Source organism: Oncorhynchus tshawytscha, unplaced genomic scaffold (genome assembly GCF_018296145.1).
Source record: "Oncorhynchus tshawytscha isolate Ot180627B unplaced genomic scaffold, Otsh_v2.0 Un_contig_5064_pilon_pilon, whole genome shotgun sequence".
NCBI classification, from domain to species: Eukaryota; Metazoa; Chordata; class Actinopteri; order Salmoniformes; family Salmonidae; genus Oncorhynchus; species Oncorhynchus tshawytscha.
In genome coordinates, this window is record NW_024608757.1 from 53,289 (window position 1) to 77,520 (window position 24,232).

At 46.0% G+C, this 24,232-nt stretch overlaps 1 protein-coding gene across 1 annotated transcript; it reads right to left on the minus strand.

The window, feature by feature from the left end:
- Positions 1-295: 295 nt before the first annotated feature.
- LOC121843789 (serine/threonine-protein kinase SMG1-like) lies at positions 296-11,653 on the minus strand. The gene is made up of 7 exons (XM_042313604.1): positions 11,438-11,653; positions 11,069-11,296; positions 9,087-9,310; positions 8,824-8,924; positions 7,772-7,948; positions 3,403-3,509; positions 296-2,199 (listed from the first exon to the last, which is right to left on the minus strand). The coding sequence occupies exons 1-7, from the start codon at positions 11,636-11,638 to the stop codon at positions 2,122-2,124; spliced, it is 1,116 nt and encodes a 371-aa protein (XP_042169538.1). The 5' UTR covers positions 11,639-11,653; the 3' UTR covers positions 296-2,121.
- Positions 11,654-24,232: the final 12,579 nt, after the last annotated feature.

Genomic DNA, 24,232 nt, shown 5'->3' on the forward strand with positions numbered 1-24,232 from the left:
AACACAAATACATGGGGCTCCCGAGTGGCACAGCGATCTAAGGCACTGCATCTCAGTGCTAGAGGCGTCACTACAGACACCCTGGTTCGAATCCAGGCTGTATCACAACCGGCCGTGATTCGGAGTCTCATAGGGCGGCACACAATTGTCGTCCCGGGTTTGTCCAGTGTAGAACATCATTATAAATAAGAATTTGTTCTTAACTGATTTGCCTAGTTAATAAAAAAATTAAAAATACACCCATTTATGAACTGTTTTGTATTTGCAGAACATATGCAAGAGAAGGAAACAGACAACCATTTTAAATGCAATTTTATTTCAAACTAAATCCAATAAAACTTTTAAGAAATAGCAGTTCTGCACTATCATCAAAAAACCATCCACTACTCCTTTACTTATCTATTCTACTTATTTCTCCCACTAAAAAGGTAAAACTAGAGGGTCAGTCAGTAAAGATCAGTAAAACACAAGCTGGGAGAGTATACATCCCATATCAGGAAGGAAGGCTACTACTACTACTACTACTAGTACTACTAGTACTACTAGTACTACTCACTCACAGGCAAGGCAGCAAGTCAAAAAAGGAATCAATCTAGTCTAAAGCTTTTCTATTTTATAAACAAGGGAAGGGGGAGAGAAGCCTACAAAATACAACAGATATGAATAAAGATTCACATGGAAGAAAAATGATTATTACATGGATTTCTCTCAGGTCAAGGCTTGCATTCCAAATGGCATCCTATTCCCTATTTAGGGCACGACCTTTGACCCATATATGTCTCTGGTCAAAAGTAGTGCACTGTATAGGGATATGGTGCTGTTTGGGACGTAAACCAAGGGTTCAGATAGTAACTAGCTAGAACTTTGCCCACTTTGTCATCCTTTCTCAGTCAATCCCGAAATCTGAACTCCCCTCAACAAAAATATGGTAACTTCAGACAATAGGATTAGTTAACTTGAGGCACATCGTTACGCAGTGCCGAAACATATGAATAAAAAGAGAACGCCACACGACTGTGAATCTTCTCCCCCCCAAAAAAACCCATCTCCATTTGATAATCCATTTATAATGTCAAACTTGTGTGATACACAATTTCTAAAGAGCTTTGTAAAATAAGTATTTTTTTTCTTCAGTGTTTCAATAAATGTTTTAGAGAAGAAAAAAAAAGAAAGAAAGACAGTCTGATTACACTATTTTATTTCCTGAAATCATTTCCCCTCTCAGGCTTTGGATGGAGTCCCACTGAGCCAACAGATTCTTCCCCCACTCCACACCTGCCCAGTCACAACTCACGCAGCTCAGTCGCTGGCCAATCAGAATCACTGTACCATCAGGGAGATTGGTTTCAAAACAGGTGCAGCCAATCAGCTCTTCAGACCACACCTGGCAAAGCCTCCCCTTTCTCCGCCCCTTTGAATGAGGTCCAAAACCAACGGCATTGCTGGGTAAACCAGCTCAGCTGTTAAAGGGGGGTTGTCGTCGGTGGTAACAGTGAGTGGAGGGTGGTGGTTTTCATTAGGGGAGGGTAAAGGTTATTCAAAACATAGTGTAGAGGGGGAGGGCCTTCTCACCATACCTTCCCTACCAATACCTCTGCTCCCCTTCCTGTCTCAGACAGACCCCCCCACCCGTACAGACAAGCAGAGTGGTCAGATCTGGCTGCAGACAGACTGCAGAGTGACCCTTTAGCTGGTTGTGTTAGCTTGGTCTATAGCCAGGTGGCAGGTTGGGTGGGACTGGGTTTAGCCAGCCAATCAGCCAGGCAGACAGACAGCTCTAGTGCTGCTACGGTACAGGAGTAGGGGGTTCCATGGTGGACCCCTAGGAGGTTATATTGGGGTGGGGGGAGTATCTTGAACCCCCCCCTCTCCTCCTCCTTCCCCATCAGCGTGTGGCACGGTTGGGTGCTGCTGCTCCAGTGGCTCCTCCTCTCCTTCCTTCACCCCCCAGGCCCAGACAGACACACCTAACCCTAACCCTGCCAGAACAGGGCAGGTGGGTAACAGGGTATGTACGTATCCGGGTGTCTGGTCTGGAGGTTGGGTTGGATGGCTAACCCTCCCTCTGCGAGGCTCTGTTGTGTGCTGGAACCAAAGAGATGCACCACAGGGAGACCCCATTCACACCCAGGCTGTCCAGCCCTCATACAGCTGGGACAGGTTGTCCACATTGGTGGCCTCCTTTATCACACAGTCCACCTGGAGAGGAGAGAGGGAGGTGGGGAGACAGGTAGGGGAGAGAGGGATGGAGGAGGAGGAGAGGAGAGAAAGGGAGAAACCGGGATAAGGCAAAGGAGGAGGAAAGTGAACTGCACCTGCTCAGTGTGTAAAGCAGTGTGTAGCTGCCTGCTCAGTGTGTAGCTGCCTGCTCAGTGTGTAAAGCAGTGTGTAGCTGCCTGCTCAGTGTGTAGCTGCCTGCTCAGTGTGTAGCTGCCTGCTCAGTGTGTAGCTGCCTGCTCAGTGTGTAGCTGCCTGCTCAGTGTGTAAAGCAGTGTGTAGCTGCCTGCTCAGTGTGTAGCTGCCTGCTCAGTGTGTAGCTGCCTGCTCAGTGTGTAGCTGCCTGCTCAGTGTGTAGCTGCCTGCTCAGTGTGTAAAGCAGTGTGTAGCTGCCTGCTCAGTGTGTAGCTGCCTGCTCAGTGTGTAAAGCAGTGTGTAGCTGCCTGCTCAGTGTGTAGCTGCCTGCTCAGTGTGTAGCTGCCTGCTCAGTGTGTAAAGCAGTGTGTAGCTGCCTGCTCAGTGTGTAGCTGCCTGCTCAGTGTGTAAAGCAGCGTGTAGCTGCCTGCTCAGTGTGTAAAGCAGTGTGTAGCTGCCTGCTCAGTGTGTAGCTGCCTGCTCAGTGTGTAAAGCAGTGTGTAGCTGCCTGCTCAGTGTGTAAAGCAGTGTGTAGCTGCCTGCTCAGTGTGTAAAGCAGTGTGTAGCTGCCTGCTCAGTGTGTAAAGCAGTGTAGCTGCCTGCTCAGTGTGTAGCTGCCTGCTCAGTGTGTAGCTGCCTGCTCAGTGTGTAGCTGCCTGCTCAGTGTGTAAAGCAGTGTGTAGCTGCCTGCTCAGTGTGTAAAGCAGTGTGTAGCTGCCTGCTCAGTGTGTAAAGCAGTGTAGCTGCCTGCTCAGTGTGTAGCTGCCTGCTCAGTGTGTAGCTGCCTGCTCAGTGTGTAAAGCAGCGTGTAGCTGCCTGCTCAGTGTGTAAAGCAGCGTGTAGCTGCCTGTTCAGTGTGTAAAGCAGCGTGTAGCTGCCTGTTCAGTGTGTAAAGCAGCGTGTAGCTGCCTGTTCAGTGTGTAAAGCAGCGTGTAGCTGCCTGTTCAGTGTGTAAAGCAGCGTGTAGCTGCCTGTTCAGTGTGTAAAGCAGCGTGTAGCTGCCTGTTCAGTGTGTAAAGCAGTGTAGCTGCCTGTTCAGTGTATAGTTACCTGCTCAGTGACACTCATCCTCCTGCTGGGGTCCACGTCTCTCCCCTCCAGCTTGGCTTTCACCCTCTTCCACACGCTCACCGCGTACGAGTTCCTCTCCTGGACAGCTGCAGCACACACAGACACACACCACCACCACGTCAGAGTCACCACACACCATCACCACGTCAGAGTCACCACACACCATCACCACGTCAGTCACCACACACCATCACCACGTCAGTCACCACACACCATCACCACGTCAGTCACCACACACCATCACCACGTCAGTCACCACACACCATCACCACGTCAGAGTCACCACACACCATCACCACGTCAGAGTCACCACACACCATCACCACGTCAGAGTCACCACACACCACCACGTCAGAGTCACCACACACCATCACCACATCAGAGTCACCACACCACCACGTCAGAGTCACCACACCACCACGTCAGAGTCACCACACACCGTCACCACACACCATCACCACACATCACCACGTCAGAGTCACCACACCACCACGACAGTCACCACACACCATCACCACGTCAGAGTCACCACACATCACCACGTCAGAGTCACCACACACCATCACCACGTCAGAGTCACCACACACCATCACCACGTCAGTCACCACACACCATCACCACGTCAGTCACCACACACCATCACCACGTCAGTCACCACACACCATCACCACGTCAGAGTCACCACACACCATCACCACGTCAGAGTCACCACACACCATCACCACGTCAGAGTCACCACACACCATCACCACGTCAGAGTCACCACACACCATCACCACACATCACCACGTCAGAGTCACCACACACCATCACCACGTCAGAGTCACCACACCACCACGTCAGTCACCACACACCATCACCACGTCAGAGTCACCACACACCATCACCACATCAGAGTCACCACACACCATCACCACGTCAGAGTCACCACACACCCTCACCACGTCAGAGTCACCACACACCCTCACCACGTCAGAGTCACCACACACCCTCACCACGTCAGAGTCACCACACACCCTCACCACGTCAGAGTCACCACACACCATCACCACGTCAGAGTCACCACACACCCTCACCACGTCAGAGTCACCACACACCATCACCACACCACCACGTCAGAGTCACCACACCACCATGTCAGAGTCACCACACCACCACGTCAGAGTCACCACACACACACCTCCACGTCAGAGTCACCAAACACACACCTCCACGTCAGAGTCACCAAACACACACCACCACGTCAGAGTCAACCACCACGTCAGATTTAGCATGGGTCCCCAGATCCTCAAAAAGTTAGACAGCTGCACCATCGAGAGCATCCTGATCGTTTGCATCACCACCTGGCATGGCAACTGCTCGGCATCTGACCGTAAGGTCGCTACAGAGGGTAGTGCGTACGGCCCAGTACATCACTGGGGCCAAGCTTTCTGCCACCCAGGACCTATATAATAGGCGGTGTCAACCAACCTGTTCCCCCGCACACTGACTCAGTATCGGTGCCCCCTGTATATAACCTCCACACTGACTCGGTACCCCCTGTATATAACCTCCACACTGACTCGGTACCGGTACCCCCTGTATATAACCTACACACTGACTCGGTACCGGTACCCCCTGTATATAACCTCCACACTGACTCGGTACCCCCTGTATATAGCCTCCACACTGACTCGGTACCGGTAACCCATGTATATAACCTCCACACTGACTCGGTACCGGTACCCCCTGTATATAACCTCCACACCGACTCGGTACCGGTGCCCCCTGTATATAAGCTAGCTATTGTTATGTTATTGTGTTACTTTTTATATTTTATTTACAGAGTGGCACAGCGGTCTAAGACACTGCATCTCAGTGCTTGAGGTGTCACTACAGACACCCTGGTTTGAATCCAGGCTGTATCACAACTGGCCGTGATTGGGAGTCCCCATAGGGTGGTGCACAATTGGCCCAGCGTCGTCCGGGTATGGCCGTCATTGTAAATAAGAATTTATGACTTGCTTAGTTAAATAAAATATAAATATATATATACAAACATATTGATGTCACTTGTTATATCCACTTCAAATCAGTATAGACGAAGGGGTTAAATAAGGATTTTTAAGTCTTGACACAATTGAGACCTGGATTGTGTACAGTCGTGGCCAAAAGGTTTGAGAATGACATTAATTAACTGAGGTCTTCTGCCTCAGTTTGTATGATTGCATATACTCCAGAATGTTATGAAGAGTGATCAGATGAATTGCAATCAATTGTAAAGTCCCTCTTTGCCATGCAAATTAACTGAATCCCCCAAAAACATCTCCACTGCATTTCAGACCTGCCACAAAAGAACCAGCTGACATCATATCAGTGATTCTCTCGTTAACACAGGTGTGAGTGTTGACGAGGACAAGGCTGGAGATCACTCTGTCATGCTGATTGTTCGAATAACAGACTGGAAGCTTCAAAAGGAGGGTGGTGCTTGGAATCATTGTTCTTCCTCTGTCAACCATAGTTACCTGCAAGGAAACACGTGCCGTCATCATTGCTTTGCACAAAAAAGGCTTCACAGGCAAGGATATCGCTGCCAGTAAGATTGCACCCAAATCAACCATTTATCGGATCATCAAGAACTTCAAGGAGAGCGGTTTAATCGCCCAAGAAAGTCCAGCAAGCGCCAGGACCGTCTCCTAAAGTTGATTCAGCTGCCGGATCGGGGGACCACCAGTACAGAGCTTGCTCAGGAATGGCAGCAGGCAGGTGTGAGTGCATCTGAGCACATAGTGAGGCCAAGACTTTTGTAGATGTCCTGGTGTCAAGAAGGGCAGCAAAGAAGCCACTTCTCTCCAGGAAAAACATCAGGGACAGACTGATATTCTCCAAAAGGTACAGGGATTGGACTGCTGAGGACTGGGGGTAATAGTCATTTTCTCTGATGAATCCCCTTTCTGATTGTTTGGGGCATCCGGAAAAAAGCTTGTCCAGAGAAGACAAGGTGTGCGCTACCATCAGTCCTGTGTCATGCCAACAGTAAAGCATCCTGAGACCATTCATGTGTGGGGTTGCTTCTCAGGCAAGGGACTGGGCCCACTCACAATTTTGCCTAAGAACACAGCCATGAATAAAGAATGGTACCAACACATCCTCCGAGAGCAACTTCTCCCAACCATCCAGGAACAGTTTGGTGACGAACAAGGCCTTTTCCAGCATGATGGAGCACCTTGCCATAAGGCAAAAGTCATAACTAAGTGGCTCGGGGAACAAAACATCAATATTTTGGGTCCATGGCCAGAAAACTCCCCAGACCTTAATCCCATTGAAAACTTGTGGTCAATCCTCAAGAGGCGGGTGGACAAACAAAACCCACACATTCTGACAAACTCCAAGCATTGCTTATGCAAGAATGGGCTGCCATCAGTCAGGATGTGGTCCAGAAGTTAATTGACAGCATGCCAGGGCGGATTGCAGAGGTCTTGAAAAAGAAGGGTCAACACTGCAAATATTGACTCTTTGCATCAACTTCATGTAATTGTCAATAAAAGCCTTTGACACTTATGAAATGCTTGTAATTATACTTCAGTATTCCATAGTAACATCTGACAAAAATATCTAAAGACCCTGAGGCAGCAAACTTTGTGGAAATTAATATTTGTGTCATTCTCAAAACTTTTGGCCACGACTGTATGTGTTCCATCCAGAGGGTGACTGGGCAAGACAACGTATTTAAGTACCTTTGAACGGGGTAGTAGGTGCCAGGCGCAACGATTTGTGTCAAGAACTGCAACGCTGCTGGGTTTTTCACACTCAACAGTTTCCTGTGTGTATCAAGAATGGTCCACCACCTAAAGGACATCCAGACAACTGGACACAACTGTGGGAAGCAATGGAGTCAACATGGGCCAGCATCCCTGTGGAACACTTTCAACACCTTGTAGAGTTCATGCCCTGACGAATTGAGGCTGTTCTGAGGGCAAAAGGGGTGCAACTCAATATTAGAGAGGTGTTCCTAATGTTTTGTACAGTCAGCACTCTACTGTTGTACTATATGGATTAGGGGGCCATTTGGGACAGTTAGGCAGCAGTCTATATGGAATATGGGGCCATTTGGGACAGTTAGGCAGCAGTCTATATGGAATAGGGGGCCATTTGGGACAGTTAGGCAGCAGTCTATATGGAATAGGGGGCCATTTGGGACAGTTAGGCAGCAGTCTATATGGAATAGGGGGCCATTGGGACAGTTAGGCAGCAGTCTATATGGAATAGGGGGCCATTTGGGACAGTTAGGCAGCAGTACTGCTGCTTCTTCTAATTATTGACTCAATTAATTGGAGGTCAGGGGTTAGATGGAGGTTAGGGGTCATACCTCGTCCCGTCTTGGGGTCGCGTACAGCCCGTTTGGGGCTGGGATTTAGACCCTTGCTGGTCATCGTCTGAGCGCTGGGGGGGGTGTCTGCCGGGGTGCCAAGGTTACGGGGGAGGAGCTTGCGTGAATTCTGGGACATTGAGTCCGTCTGAGTCTTCACACCGCTGCACCTCACCGCTGGGGAGAGAAGGGGAGAGAGAGAAGGGGGGGAGAGAGAGGGGGAGAGAGAGAGAGAAGAAGGGGGAGAGAGGGGGAGAGAGAGAAGGAGAGAGAGAAGGGAGAGAGAGAGAAGGGGGAGAGAGAGAAGGGGGAGCGAGGGGAGAGAGAGAAGGGGGAGAGAGGGGGAGAGAGAAGGGGGAGAGAGGGGGAGAGAGAGGGGGAGAGAGAGAAGGGGGGGAGAGAGAGAAGGGGGAGAGAGAGGGGAGAGAGAGAGAAGGGGGAGAGAGAGAAGGGGGAGAGAGAGAAGGGGGAGAGAGGGGGAGAGAGAGAAGGGGGGAGAGAGAGAAGGGGGAGAGAGAGAAGGGGGAGAGAGGGGGAGAGAGAAGGGGGAGAGAGGGGGGAGAGAGGGAAGGGGGAGAGAGAGAAGGGGGAGAGAGGGGGAGAGAGAGAAGGGGAGAGAGAGGGAGAGAGAAGGGGGAGAGAGAGAGAGAGAAGGGGGGGAGAGAGAGAGAGAGAAGGGGGGAGAGAGAGAGAGAGAAGGGGGGAGAGAGAGAGAGAAGAAGGGGGAGAGAGGGAGAGAAGGGGGGAGAGAGGGAGAGAAGGGGGGAGAGAGGGAGAGAAGGGGGAGAGGGAGAGAAGGGGGAGAGAGAGAGAGGAAAGAAAAGAGCAAGAAGGAGAGAAAGATCATAAAGAGAGAGAGAACGGGAGAGAGAGTAATCATTGCCTGTGAGCTCTGAAGAGAGATACAATTTTTAATCATTCTGGTATTTAACACAGGTTATTACATTAAACAAAGGGCCCCCTATTCCCTATATAGTGCCCATAGTAAAACACCACATTGGGAGTAGGGTGCCCTCAGCCAGGGTAGCGCACAATGAGGGAGGTGTAGTTACCTGCAGCGAAGCTGGTCTGAGCTGTAGAGGTGGGGCTGGAACAGTCTCCACCCCTCTCTGTCACCAACGGAGACGCAAAGCCAACCAGGCCGTTATACACACTGAAGACAGAGAGACAGAGGAGGGACAGGGTGGCCACTGTCAGTATGGGTAGGGGTGTTCGTAGCTCATTCAGGGTGTGTGTGTGTGTGTGTGTGTGTGTGTGTACCTGGTGCTCTGTGTTCGTAGCTCATTCAGGTGTGTGTGTGTGTGTGTGTGTGTACCTGGTGCTCTGTGTGTGTAGCTCCTTCAGGGTAGCAGGTATCTCCTGCAGTAGCTCCACCCCCTCCTGACTGGCTCCTCCGCCTCGGGGCTGGCCCGTTGCCTGGACGACAGTGAACAGCACGATCTGCACGTTGTCCTGCCACGCCTTGTACTCCAACAGGAACTGGCGCACGCTGCCCTCGTAGGTCACTTCCTCACCCTCCGCCAGCGCATTCTCCTCGTCCTACGGGAGAGACCGAAGAGAAAGACATTTCACTGGTTCACCTACAGTCAATGAACTAAGTAGACCAGACCCAGCTGTTATCCCATTGGTTCACTGGTTCACCTACAGTCAATGAACTAAGTAGACCCAGACCCAGCTGTTATCCCATTGGTTCACTGGTTCACCTACAGTCAATGAACTAAGTAGACCCAGACCCAGCTGTTATCCCATTGGTTCACTGGTTCACCTACAGTCAATGAACTAAGTAGACCCAGACCCAGCTGTTATCCCATTGGTTCACTGGTTCACCTACAGTCAATGAACTAAGTAGACCCAGCTGTTATCCCATTGGTTCACTGGTTCACCTACAGTCAATGAACTAAGTAGACCCAGCTGTTATCCCATTGGTTCACTGGTTCACCTACAGTCAATGAACTAAGTAGACCAGACCCAGCTGTTATCCCATTGGTTCACCTACAGTCAATGAACTAAGTAGACCAGACCCAGCTGTTATCCCATTGGTTCACTGGTTCACCTACAGTCAATGAACTAAGTAGACCCAGACCCAGCTGTTATCCCATTGGTTCACTGGTTCACCTACAGTCAATGAACTAAGTAGACCCAGACCCAGCTGTTATCCCATTGGTTCACTGGTTCACCTACAGTCAATGAACTAAGTAGACCCAGACCCAGCTGTTATCCCATTGGTTCACTGGTTCACCTACAGTCAATGAACTAAGTAGACCCAGACCCAGCTGTTATCCCATTGGTTCACTGGTTCACCTACAGTCAATGAACTAAGTAGACCCAGCTGTTATCCCATTGGTTCACTGGTTCACCTACAGTCAATGAACTAAGTAGACCCAGACCCAGCTGTTATCACATTTGTTCACCTACAGTCAATGAACTAAGTAGACCCAGCTGTTATCCCATTGGTTCACTGGTTCACCTACAGTCAATGAACTAAGTAGACCCAGACCCAGCTGTTATCCCATTGGTTCACCTACAGTCAATGAACTAAGTAGACCCAGCTGTTATCCCATTGGTTCACTGGTTCACCTACAGTCAATGAACTAAGTAGACCCAGACCCAGCTGTTATCCCATTGGTTCACCTACAGTCAATGAACTAAGTAGACCCAGCTGTTATCCCATTGGTTCACTGGTTCACCTACAGTCAATGAACTAAGTAGACCCAGACCCAGCTGTTATCCCATTGGTTCACCTAGAGTCAATGAACTAAGTAGACCCAGACCCAGCTGTTATCCCATTGGTTCACCTACAGTCAATGAACTAAGTAGACCCAGACCCAGCTGTTATCCCATTGGTTCACTGGTTCACCTACAGTCAATGAACTAAGTAGACCCAGACCCAGCTGTTATCCCATTGGTTCACTGGTTCACCTACAGTCAATGAACTAAGTAGACCCAGACCCAGCTGTTATCCCATTGGTTCACTGGTTCACCTACAGTCAATGAACTAAGTAGACCCAGACCCAGCTGTTATCCCATTGGTGTATGAGGAAGAGCCACCCCTTAAGCAGACCGGGAGAGCGACCATTTTTTTCTTATAGTAAACAGCCTGATTAAAAGACATCTTGATTTATCCACCATCTTTGCTACGGTATGGGGGACACGCAGGGACAAACAGAGTGGGCGGAGGTCAGGTCAGTTAGGAAGGCGTTTCTAACAAATAAATAATTGTGAAAGTTGCGTAGTGGATTGCTGAGAGTATCATGCATCTGTACACCTGTCTCCCTGTTGGTGTGTCACTGCCCATACCTTGGCCATGGCCCTCAGAAGGTGTTTGACGTCAGCCAGCTGGCGGTTGTGATTGGACAGGATGCCCTTGATGCTGTCCACCAATAGCTGCAGTGTTTCCGTGGCGACATCCAGCTGCTGCTCACGCTCCTCTTGCACAGCACCCTGGGTAGCCAGCTCCTGGTCCAGCTGCTTCTGGGCACAAGCTAGCCAATCAGGGCTGCCGATGGGCAGCTCCAACGCCGGGCTCTGAGTTTGAGGAGAGATGGGAGAAATGGGTGAGTAAGGAAAGTCAAAAATGGTACCCCTATATCAGCCCTGTCCCTGGAGATGTAGCTAGGGGTCAGTATTCACCAGTCTGTGGAGCTGTAGCTAGGGGTCAGTACTCACCAGTCTGTGCAGCAGCTGTAGCTCTATGGAGGAGACGGAGGTGTTGAACTGGGCAGCGTAGGAGCAGGTCTGCTGGCACCTCTTCAGCAGCTCAAACAGAGCAGAGTCCATGCTCAGGGCCTCAGGGGTCCGCATCCGCAGGCCCTCAAAGTTCAGTATGGTACTGCACAGGAACGTCACCTGGGAACAGGAAGAATACATTTCAGTACGGTACTGCACAGGAACGTCACCTGGGAACAGGAAGAATACATTTCAGTATGGTACTGCACAGGAACGTCACCTGGGAACAGGACTATTAAAGTTGAGGAACGTGAACTGATAGTGGGAATAATAAAGTTGAGGAATGTCACCTGGTAGTGGGAATAATAAAGTTGAGGAATGTCACCTGGTAGTGGGAATAATAAAGTTGAGGAATGTCACCTGGGAACAGGACTATTAAAGTTGAGGAACGTGAACTGGTAGTGGGAATAATAAAGTTGAGGAATGTCACCTGGTAGTGGGAATAATAAAGTTGAGGAATGTCACCTGGTAGTGGGAATAATAAAGTTGAGGAATGTCACCTGGTAGTGGGAATAATAAAGTTGAGGAACGTGAACTGGTAGTGGGAATAATAAAGTTGAGGAACGTGAACTGGTAGTGGGAATAATAAAGTTGAGGAACGTGAACTGGTAGTGGGAATAATAAAGTTGAGGAATGTCACCTGGTAGTGGGAATAATAAAGTTGAGGAATGTCACCTGGTAGTGGGAATAATAAAGTTGAGGAACGTGAACTGGTAGTGGGAATAATAAAGTTTAGATATACTTTTAAATAGCTCTCCAGGGCCAGGCTTGAAGAACACACAGTTACTAGCTTGAACCCTGGTCAAAAGATGTGGACTATACAAATGTTTTCTATAGGCGCCATCTGTCGGCTAAATAACACTCATTGTTTTCTATAGGCGCCGTCTGTCGGCTAAATAACACTCATTGTTTTCTATAGGCGCCGTCTGTCGGCTAAATAGCACTCATTGTTTTCTATAGGCGCCGTCTGTCGGCTAAATAACACTCATTGTTTTCCATCAGCATCGTCTGCCGGCTAAATAACACTCATTATTTTCTATAGGGCACCTATAGCATCGTCAGCATCGTCTGTCGGCTAAATAACACTCATTATAAGCCGGCTACTTTTTCCACTTCATAAATTAACTAGGCTTCTTTTTATTCACTTCTTTTTAAATTCGCTCGTCAGAAATGTCCGTTTAGCCTTCTCCTCCCGCTAGAATGACCGATATGTATCGACTAGTCAGAAATGTCAGTTTAGCCTTCTTCTCCCGCTAGAATGACCGATATGTATCACTAGTCAGAAATGTCAGTTTAGCCTTCTTCTCCCGCTAGAATGACCGATATGTATCACTAGTCAGAAATGTCAGTTTAGCCTTCTTCTCCCGCTAGAATGACCGATATGTATCACTAGTCAGAAATGTCAGTTTAGCCTTCTTCTCCCGCTAGAATGACCGATATGTATCACTAGTCAGAAATGTCAGTTTAGCCTTCTTCTCCCGCTAGAATGACCGATATGTATCACTAGTCAGAAATGTCAGTTTAGCCTTCTTCTCCCACTAGAATGACCGATATGTATCACTAGTCAGAAATGTCAGTTTAGCCTTCTTCTCCCACTAGAATGACCGATATGTATCACTAGTCAGAAATGTCAGTTTAGCCTTCTTTCTAGAATGACCGATATGTATCACTCCCAGCTAGAATGACCGATATGTATCACTAGTCAGAAATGTCAGTTTAGCCTTCTTCTCCCGCTAGAATGACCGATATGTATCACTAGTCAGAAATGTCAGTTTAGCCTTCTTCTCCCGCTAGAATGACCGATATGTATCACTAGTCAGAAATGTCAGTTTAGCCTTCTTCTCCCGCTAGAATGACCGATATGTATCACTAGTCAGAAATGTCAGTTTAGCCTTCTTCTCCCGCTAGAATGACCGATATGTATCACTAGTCAGAAATGTCAGTTTAGCCTTCTTCTCCCGCTAGAATGACCGATATGTATCACTAGTCAGAAATGTCAGTTTAGCCTTCTTCTCCCACTAGAATGACCGATATGTATCACTAGTCAGAAATGTCAGTTTAGCTTCTTCTCCCGCTAGAATGACCGATATGTATCACTAGTCAGAAATGTCAGTTTAGCCTTCTTCTCCCGCTAGAATGACCGATATGTATCACTAGTCAGAAATGTCAGTTTAGCCTTCTTCTCCCGCTAGAATGACCGATATGTATCACTAGTCAGAAATGTCAGTTTAGCCTTCTTCTCCCGCTAGAATGACCGATATGTATCACTAGTCAGAAATGTCAGTTTAGCCTTCTTCTCCCGCTAGAATGACCGATATGTATCACTAGTCAGAAATGTCAGTTTAGCCTTCTTCTCCCGCTAGAATGACCGATATGTATCACTAGTCAGAAATGTCAGTTTAGCCTTCTTCTCCCGCTAGAATGACCGATATGTATCACTAGTCAGAAATGTCAGTTTAGCCTTCTTCTCCCGCTAGAATGACCGATATGTATCACTAGTCAGAAATGTCAGTTTAGCCTTCTTCTCCCGCTAGAATGACCGATATGTATCACTAGTCAGAAATGTCAGTTTAGCCTTCTTCTCCCGCTAGAATGACCGATATGTATCACTAGTCAGAAATGTCAGTTTAGCCTTCTTCTCCCGCTAGAATGACCGATATGTATCACTAGTCAGAAATGTCAGTTTAGCCTTCTTCTCCCGCTAGAATGACCGATATGTATCACTAGTCAGAAATGTCAGTTTAGCCTTCTTCTCCCACTAGAATGACCGATATGTATCACTAGTCAGAAATGTCAGTTTAGCCTTCTTCTCCCACTAGAATGACCGATATGTATCACTAGTCAGAAATGTCAGTTTAGCCTTCTTCTCCCACTAGAATGACCGATATGTATCACTAGTCAGAAATGTCAGTTTAGCCTTCTTCTCCCGCTAGAATGACCGATATGTATCACTAGTCAGAAATGTCAGTTTAGCCTTCTTCTCCCACTAGAATGACCGATATGTATCACTAGTCAGAAATGTCAGTTTAGCCTTCTTCTCCCGCTAGAATGACCGATATGTATCACTAGTCAGAAATGTCAGTTTAGCCTTCTCCTCCCGCTAGAATGACCGATATGTATCACTAGTCAGAAATGTCAGTTTAGCCTTCTTCTCCCGCTAGAATGACCGATATGTATCACTAGTCAGAAATGTCAGTTTAGCCTTCTTCTCCCGCTAGAATGACCGATATGTATCACTAGTCAGAAATGTCAGTTTAGCCTTCTTCTCCCGCTAGAATGACCGATATGTATCACTAGTCAGAAATGTCAGTTTAGCCTTCTTCTCCCGCTAGAATGACCGATATGTATCACTAGTCAGAAATGTCAGTTTAGCCTTCTTCTCCCGCTAGAATGACCGATATGTATCACTAGTCAGAAATGTCAGTTTAGCCTTCTTCTCCCGCTAGAATGACCGATATGTATCACTAGTCAGAAATGTCAGTTTAGCCTTCTTCTCCCGCTAGAATGACCGATATGTATCACTAGTCAGAAATGTCAGTTTAGCCTTCTTCTCCCGCTAGAATGACCGATATGTATCACTAGTCAGAAATGTCAGTTTAGCCTTCTTCTCCCGCTAGAATGACCGATATGTATCACTAGTCAGAAATGTCAGTTTAGCCTTCTTCTCCCACTAGAATGACCGATATGTATCACTAGTCAGAAATGTCAGTTTAGCCTTCTTCTCCCGCTAGAATGACCGATATGTATCACTAGTCAGAAATGTCAGTTTAGCCTTCTTCTCCCGCTAGAATGACCGATATGTATCACTAGTCAGAAATGTCAGTTTAGCCTTCTTCTCCCGCTAGAATGACCGATATGTATCACTAGTCAGAAATGTCAGTTTAGCCTTCTTCTCCCGCTAGAATGACCGATATGTATCACTAGTCAGAAATGTCAGTTTAGCCTTCTTCTCCCGCTAGAATGACCGATATGTATCACTAGTCAGAAATGTCAGTTTAGCCTTCTTCTCCCACTAGAATGACCGATATGTATCACTAGTCAGAAATGTCAGTTTAGCCTTCTTCTCCCGCTAGAATGACCGATATGTATCACTAGTCAGAAATGTCAGTTTAGCCTTCTTCTCCCGCTAGAATGACCGATATGTATCACTAGTCAGAAATGTCAGTTTAGCCTTCTTCTCCCACTAGAATGACCGATATGTATCACTAGTCAGAAATGTCAGTTTAGCCTTCTTCTCCCGCTAGAATGACCGATATGTATCACTAGTCAGAAATGTCAGTTTAGCCTTCTTCTCCCGCTAGAATGACCGATATGTATCACTAGTCAGAAATGTCAGTTTAGCCTTCTTCTCCCGCTAGAATGACCGATATGTATCACTAGTCAGAAATGTCAGTTTAGCCTTCTTCTCCCACTAGAATGACCGATATGTATCGTCTAGTCAGAAATGTCAGTTTAGCCTTCTTCTCCCGCTAGAATGACCGATATGTATCACTAGTCAGAAATGTCAGTTTAGCCTTCTTCTCCCGCTAGAATGACCGATATGTATCACTAGTCAGAAATGTCAGTTTAGCCTTCTTCTCCCGCTAGAATGACCGATATGTATCACTAGTCAGAAATGTCAGTTTAGCCTTCTTCTCCCGCTAGAATGACCGATATGTATCACTAGTCAGAAATGTCAGTTTAGCCTTCTTCTCCCGCTAGAATGACCGATATGTATCACTAGTCAGAAATGTCAGTTTAGCCTTCTTCTCCCGCTAGAATGACCGATATGTATCACTAGTCAGAAATGTCAGTTTAGCCTTCTTCTCCCGCTAGAATGACCGATATGTATCACTAGTCAGAAATGTCAGTTTAGCCTTCTTCTCCCACTAGAATGACCGATATGTATCACTAGTCAGAAATGTCAGTTTAGCCTTCTTCTCCCGCTAGAATGACCGATATGTATCACTAGTCAGAAATGTCAGTTTAGCCTTCTTCTCCCGCTAGAATGACCGATATGTATCACTAGTCAGAAATGTCAGTTTAGCCTTCTTCTCCCGCTAGAATGACCGATATGTATCACTAGTCAGAAATGTCAGTTTAGCCTTCTTCTCCCGCTAGAATGACCGATATGTATCACTAGTCAGAAATGTCAGTTTAGCCTTCTTCTCCCGCTAGAATGACCGATATGTATCACTAGTCAGAAATGTCAGTTTAGCCTTCTTCTCCCGCTAGAATGACCGATATGTATCACTAGTCAGAAATGTCAGTTTAGCCTTCTTCTCCCGCTAGAATGACCGATATGTATCGACTAGTCAGAAATGTCAGTTTAGCCTTCTTCTCCCGCTAGAATGACCGATATGTATCGACTAGTCAGAAATGTCAGTTTAGCCTTCTTCTCCCGCTAGAATGACCGATATGTATCACTAGTCAGAAATGTCAGTTTAGCCTTCTTCTCCCGCTAGAATGACCGATATGTATCACTAGTCAGAAATGTCAGTTTAGCCTTCTCCTCCCGCTAGAATGACCGATATGTATCACTAGTCAGAAATGTCAGTTTAGCCTTCTTCTCCCACTAGAATGACCGATATGTATCACTAGTCAGAAATGTCCGTTTAGCCTTCTTCTCCCGCTAGAATGACCGATATGTATCACTAGTCAGAAATGTCAGTTTAGCCTTCTTCTCCCGCTAGAATGACCGATATGTATCACTAGTCAGAAATGTCAGTTTAGCCTTCTTCTCCCGCTAGAATGACCGATATGTATCACTAGTCAGAAATGTCAGTTTAGCCTTCTCCTCCCGCTAGAATGACCGATATGTATCACTAGTCAGAAATGTCAGTTTAGCCTTCTTCTCCCACTAGAATGACCGATATGTATCACTAGTCAGAAATGTCAGTTTAGCCTTCTTCTCCCGCTAGAATGACCGATATGTATCACTAGTCAGAAATGTCAGTTTAGCCTTCTTCTCCCGCTAGAATGACCGATATGTATCACTAGTCAGAAATGTCAGTTTAGCCTTCTTCTCCCGCTAGAATGACCGATATGTATCACTAGTCAGAAATGTCAGTTTAGCCTTCTTCTCCCGCTAGAATGACCGATATGTATCACTAGTCAGAAATGTCAGTTTAGCCTTCTTCTCCCGCTAGAATGACCGATATGTATCACTAGTCAGAAATGTCAGTTTAGCCTTCTTCTCCCGCTAGAATGACCGATATGTATCACTAGTCAGAAATGTCAGTTTAGCCTTCTTCTCCCGCTAGAATGACCGATATGTATCACTAGTCAGAAATGTCAGTTTAGCCTTCTTCTGCTAGAATGACCGATATGTATCACTAGTCAGAAATGTCAGTTTAGCCTTCTTCTCCCGCTAGAATGACCGATATGTATCACTAGTCAGAAATGTCAGTTTAGCCTTCTTCTCCCACTAGAATGACCGATATGTATCACTAGTCAGAAATGTCAGTTTAGCCTTCTCTTCTCCCGCTAGAATGACCGATATGTATCACTAGTCAGAAATGTCAGTTTAGCCTTCTTCTCCCACTAGAATGACCGATATGTATCACTAGTCAGAAATGTCAGTTTAGCCTTCTTCTCCCGCTAGAATGACCGATATGTATCACTAGTCAGAAATGTCAGTTTAGCCTTCTTCTCCCACTAGAATGACCGATATGTATCACTAGTCAGAAATGTCAGTTTAGCCTTTCTCCCGCTAGAATGACCGATATGTATCACTAGTCAGAAATGTCAGTTTAGCCTTCTTCTCCCGCTAGAATGACCGATATGTATCACTAGTCAGAAATGTCAGTTTAGCCTTCTTCTCCCGCTAGAATGACCGATATGTATCACTAGTCAGAAATGTCAGTTTAGCCTTCTTCTCTAGAATGACCGATATGTATCACTAGTCAGAAATGTCAGTTTAGCCTTCTCTCCCGCTAGAATGACCGATATGTATCACTAGTCAGAAATGTCAGTTTAGCCTTCTCCTCCCGCTAGAATGACCGATATGTATCACTAGTCAGAAATGTCAGTTTAGCCTTCTTCTCCCGCTAGAATGACCGATATGTATCACTAGTCAGAAATGTCAGTTTAGCCTTCTCTCCCGCTAGAATGACCGATATGTATCACTAGTCAGAAATGTCAGTTTAGCCTTCTTCTCCCGCTAGAATGACCGATATGTATCACTAGTCAGAAATGTCAGTTTAGCCTTCTTCTCCCGCTAGAATGACCGATATGTATCACTAGTCAGAAATGTCAGTTTAGCCTTCTTCTCCCACTAGAATGACCGATATGTATCACTAGTCAGAAATGTCAGTTTAGCCTTCTCCTCCCGCTAGAATGACCGATATGTATCACTAGTCAGAAATGTCAGTTTAGCCTTCTTCTCCCGCTAGAATGACCGATATGTATCACTAGTCAGAAATGTCAGTTTAGCCTTCTTCTCCCGCTAGAATGACCGATATGTATCACTAGTCAGAAATGTCAGTTTAGCCTTCTTCTCCCACTAGAATGACCGATATGTATCGTCTAGTCAGAAATGTCAGTTTAGCCTTCTCCTCCCACTAGAATGACCGATATGTATCACTAGTCAGAAATGTCCGTTTAGCCTTCTCCTCCCGCTAGAATGACCGATATGTATCACTAGTCAGAAATGTCCGTTTAGCCTTCTCCTCCCACTAGAATGACCGATATGTATCACTAGTCAGAAATGTCAGTTTAGCCTTCTCCCGCTAGAATGACCGATATGTATCACTAGTCAGAAATGTCAGTTTAGCCTTCTTCTCCCGCTAGAATGACCGATATGTATCACTAGTCAGAAATGTCAGTTTAGCCTTCTTCTCTAGAATGACCGATATGTATCACTAGTCAGAAATGTCAGTTTAGCCTTCTTCTCCCGCTAGAATGACCGATATGTATGTATCACTAGTCAGAAATGTCAGTTTAGCCTTCTTCTCCCGCTAGAATGACCGATATGTATCACTAGTCAGAAATGTCAGTTTAGCCTTCTTCTCCCGCTAGAATGACCGATATGTATCACTAGTCAGAAATGTCAGTTTAGCCTTCTTCTCCCACTAGAATGACCGATATGTATTGTCTAGTCAGAAATGTCAGTTTAGCCTTCTCCTCCCGCTAGAATGACCGATATGTATCACTAGTCAGAAATGTCAGTTTAGCCTTCTCCCGCTAGAATGACCGATATGTATCACTAGTCAGAAATGTCAGTTTAGCCTTCTTCTCCCGTTAGAATGACCGATATGTATCGACTAGTCAGAAATGTCAGTTTAGCCTTCTTCCCCCGCTAGAATGACCGATATGTATCACTAGTCAGAAATGTCAGTTTAGCCTTCTTCTCCCGCTAGAATGACCGATATGTATCACTAGTCAGAAATGTCAGTTTAGCCTTCTTCTCCCGCTAGAATGACCGATATGTATCACTAGTCAGAAATGTCAGTTTAGCCTTCTTCTCCCGCTAGAATGACCGATATGTATCACTAGTCAGAAATGTCAGTTTAGCCTTCTTCTCCCGCTAGAATGACCGATATGTATCACTAGTCAGAAATGTCAGTTTAGCCTTCTTCTCCCACTAGAATGACCGATATGTATCACTAGTCAGAAATGTCAGTTTAGCCTTCTCCCGCTAGAATGACCGATATGTATCACTAGTCAGAAATGTCAGTTTAGCCTTCTTCTCCCGCTAGAATGACCGATATGTATCACTAGTCAGAAATGTCAGTTTAGCCTTCTTCTCCCGCTAGAATGACCGATATGTATCACTAGTCAGAAATGTCAGTTTAGCCTTCTTCTCCCACTAGAATGACCGATATGTATCACTAGTCAGAAATGTCAGTTTAGCCTTCTTCTCCCGCTAGAATGACCGATATGTATCACTAGTCAGAAATGTCAGTTTAGCCTTCTTCTCCCGCTAGAATGACCGATATGTATCACTAGTCAGAAAAGCCGTTTAGCCTTTCTCCCGCTAGAATGACCGATATGTATCACTAGTCAGAAATGTCAGTTTAGCCTTTCTCCCGCTAGAATGACCGATATATATCACTAGTCAGAAATGTCAGTTTAGCCTTCTTCTCTAGAATGAGATATGTATCATAGTCAGAAATGTCCGTTTAGCCTTCTCCTCCCGCTAGAATGACCGATATGTATCACTAGTCAGAAATGTCAGTTTAGCCTTCTTCTCCCGCTAGAATGACCGATATGTATCACTAGTCAGAAATGTCAGTTTAGCCTTCTTCTCCCGCTAGAATGACCGATATGTATCACTAGTCAGAAATGTCAGTTTAGCCTTCTTCTCCCACTAGAATGACCGATATGTATCGTCTAGTCAGAAATGTCAGTTTAGCCTTCTTCTCCCGCTAGAATGACCGATATGTATCACTAGTCAGAAATGTCAGTTTAGCCTTCTTCTCCCGCTAGAATGACCGATATGTATCACTAGTCAGAAATGTCAGTTTAGCCTTCTTCTCCCGCTAGAATGACCGATATGTATCACTAGTCAGAAATGTCAGTTTAGCCTTCTTCTCCCGCTAGAATGACCGATATGTATCACTAGTCAGAAATGTCAGTTTAGCCTTCTTCTCCCGCTAGAATGACCGATATGTATCACTAGTCAGAAATGTCAGTTTAGCCTTCTTCTCCCGCTAGAATGACCGATATGTATCACTAGTCAGAAATGTCAGTTTAGCCTTTCTTCTCCCGCTAGAATGACCGATATGTATCACTAGTCAGAAATGTCAGTTTAGCCTTCTTCTCCCGCTAGAATGACCGATATGTATCACTAGTCAGAAATGTCAGTTTAGCCTTTCTCCCGCTAGAATGACCGATATGTATCACTAGTCAGAAATGTCAGTTTAGCCTTCTTCTCCCGCTAGAATGACCGATATGTATCACTAGTCAGAAATGTCAGTTTAGCCTTCTTCTCCCGCTAGAATGACCGATATGTATCACTAGTCAGAAATGTCAGTTTAGCCTTCTTCTCCCGCTAGAATGACCGATATGTATCACTAGTCAGAAATGTCAGTTTAGCCTTCTTCTCCCGCTAGAATGACCGATATGTATCACTAGTCAGAAATGTCAGTTTAGCCTTCTCCTCCCGCTAGAATGACCGATATGTATCACTAGTCAGAAATGTCAGTTTAGCCTTCTTCTCCCACTAGAATGACCGATATGTATCACTAGTCAGAAATGTCAGTTTAGCCTTCTCCTCCCGCTAGAATGACCGATATGTATCACTAGTCAGAAATGTCAGTTTAGCCTTCTTCTCCCGCTAGAATGACCGATATGTATCACTAGTCAGAAATGTCAGTTTAGCCTTCTCTCCCGCTAGAATGACCGATATGTATCACTAGTCAGAAATGTCAGTTTAGCCTTCTTCTCCCGCTAGAATGACCGATATGTATCACTAGTCAGAAATGTCAGTTTAGCCTTCTTCTCCCGCTAGAATGACCGATATGTATCACTAGTCAGAAATGTCAGTTTAGCCTTCTTCTCCCGCTAGAATGACCGATATGTATCACTAGTCAGAAATGTCAGTTTAGCCTTCTTCTCCCGCTAGAATGACCGATATGTATCACTAGTCAGAAATGTCAGTTTAGCCTTCTCCTCCCGCTAGAATGACCGATATGTATCACTAGTCAGAAATGTCAGTTTAGCCTTCTTCTCCCGCTAGAATGACCGATATGTATCACTAGTCAGAAATGTCAGTTTAGCCTTCTTCTCCCGCTAGAATGACCGATATGTATCGACTAGTCAGAAATGTCAGTTTAGCCTTCTTCCCCCGCTAGAATGACCGATATGTATCACTAGTCAGAAATGTCCGTTTAGCCTTCTCCTCCCGCTAGAATGACCGATATGTATCACTAGTCAGAAATGTCAGTTTAGCCTTCTTCTCCCGCTAGAATGACCGATATGTATCACTAGTCAGAAATGTCAGTTTAGCCTTCTCCTCCCGCTAGAATGACCGATATGTATCACTAGTCAGAAATGTCAGTTTAGCCTTCTTCTCCCACTAGAATGACCGATATGTATCACTAGTCAGAAATGTCCGTTTAGCCTTCTCTCCCGCTAGAATGACCGATATGTATCACTAGTCAGAAATGTCAGTTTAGCCTTCTTCTCCCGCTAGAATGACCGATATGTATCACAGGTCAGAAATGTCAGTTTAGCCTTCTTCTCCCACTAGAATGACCGATATGTATCACTAGTCAGAAATGTCAGTTTAGCCTTCTTCTCCCACTAGAATGACCGATATGTATCACTAGTCAGAAATGTCAGTTTAGCCTTCTCCTCCCGCTAGAATGACCGATATGTATCACTAGTCAGAAATGTCAGTTTAGCCTTCTCCTCCCGCTAGAATGACCGATATGTATCACTAGTCAGAAATGTCCGTTTAGCCTTCTCCTCCCGCTAGAATGACCGATATGTATCACTAGTCAGAAATGTCAGTTTAGCCTTCTTCTCCCGCTAGAATGACCGATATGTATCACTAGTCAGAAATGTCAGTTTAGCCTTCTCCTCCCGCTAGAATGACCGATATGTATCACTAGTCAGAAATGTCAGTTTAGCCTTCTCCTCCCGCTAGAATGACCGATATGTATCACTAGTCAGAAATGTCCGTTTAGCCTTCTCCTCCCGCTAGAATGACCGATATGTATCACTAGTCAGAAATGTCCGTTTAGCCTTCTCCTCCCGCTAGAATGACCGATATGTATCACTAGTCAGAAATGTCAGTTTAGCCTTCTCCTCCCGCTAGAATGACCGATATGTATCACTAGTCAGAAATGTCCGTTTAGCCTTCTCCTCCCGCTAGAATGACCGATATGTATCACTAGTCAGAAATGTCCGTTTAGCCTTCTCCTCCCGCTAGAATGACCGATATGTATCACTAGTCAGAAATGTCAGTTTAGCCTTCTCCTCCCGCTAGAATGACCGATATGTATCACTAGTCAGAAATGTCAGTTTAGCCTTCTCCTCCCGCTAGAATGACCGATATGTATCACTAGTCAGAAATGTCAGTTTAGCCTTCTCCTCCCGCTAGAATGACCGATATGTATCACTAGTCAGAAATGTCCGTTTAGCCTTCTCCCGCTAGAATGACCGATATGTATCACTAGTCAGAAATGTCCGTTTAGCCTTCTCCCGCTAGAATGACCGATATGTATCACTAGTCAGAAATGTCCGTTTAGCCTTCTCCTCCCGCTAGAATGACCGATATGTATCACTAGTCAGAAATGTCAGTTTAGCCTTCTTCTCCCACTAGAATGACCGATATGTATCACTAGTCAGAAATGTCAGTTTAGCCTTCTTCTCCCGCTAGAATGACCGATATGTATCACTAGTCAGAAATGTCAGTTTAGCCTTCTTCTCCCGCTAGAATGAGTTTATCACTAGTCAGAAATGTCCGTTTCTCCCACTAGAATGACCGATATGTATCACTAGTCAGAAATGTCAGTTTAGCCTTCTTCTCCCGCTAGAATGACCGATATGTATCACTAGTCAGAAATGTCAGTTTAGCCTTCTCCCGCTAGAATGACCGATATGTATCACTAGTCAGAAATGTCAGTTTAGCCTTCTTCTCCCGCTAGAATGACCGATATGTATCACTAGTCAGAAATGTCAGTTTAGCCTTCTCCTCCCGCTAGAATGACCGATATGTATCACTAGTCAGAAATGTCAGTTTAGCCTTCTCCTCCCGCTAGAATGACCGATATGTATCACTAGTCAGAAATGTCAGTTTAGCCTTCT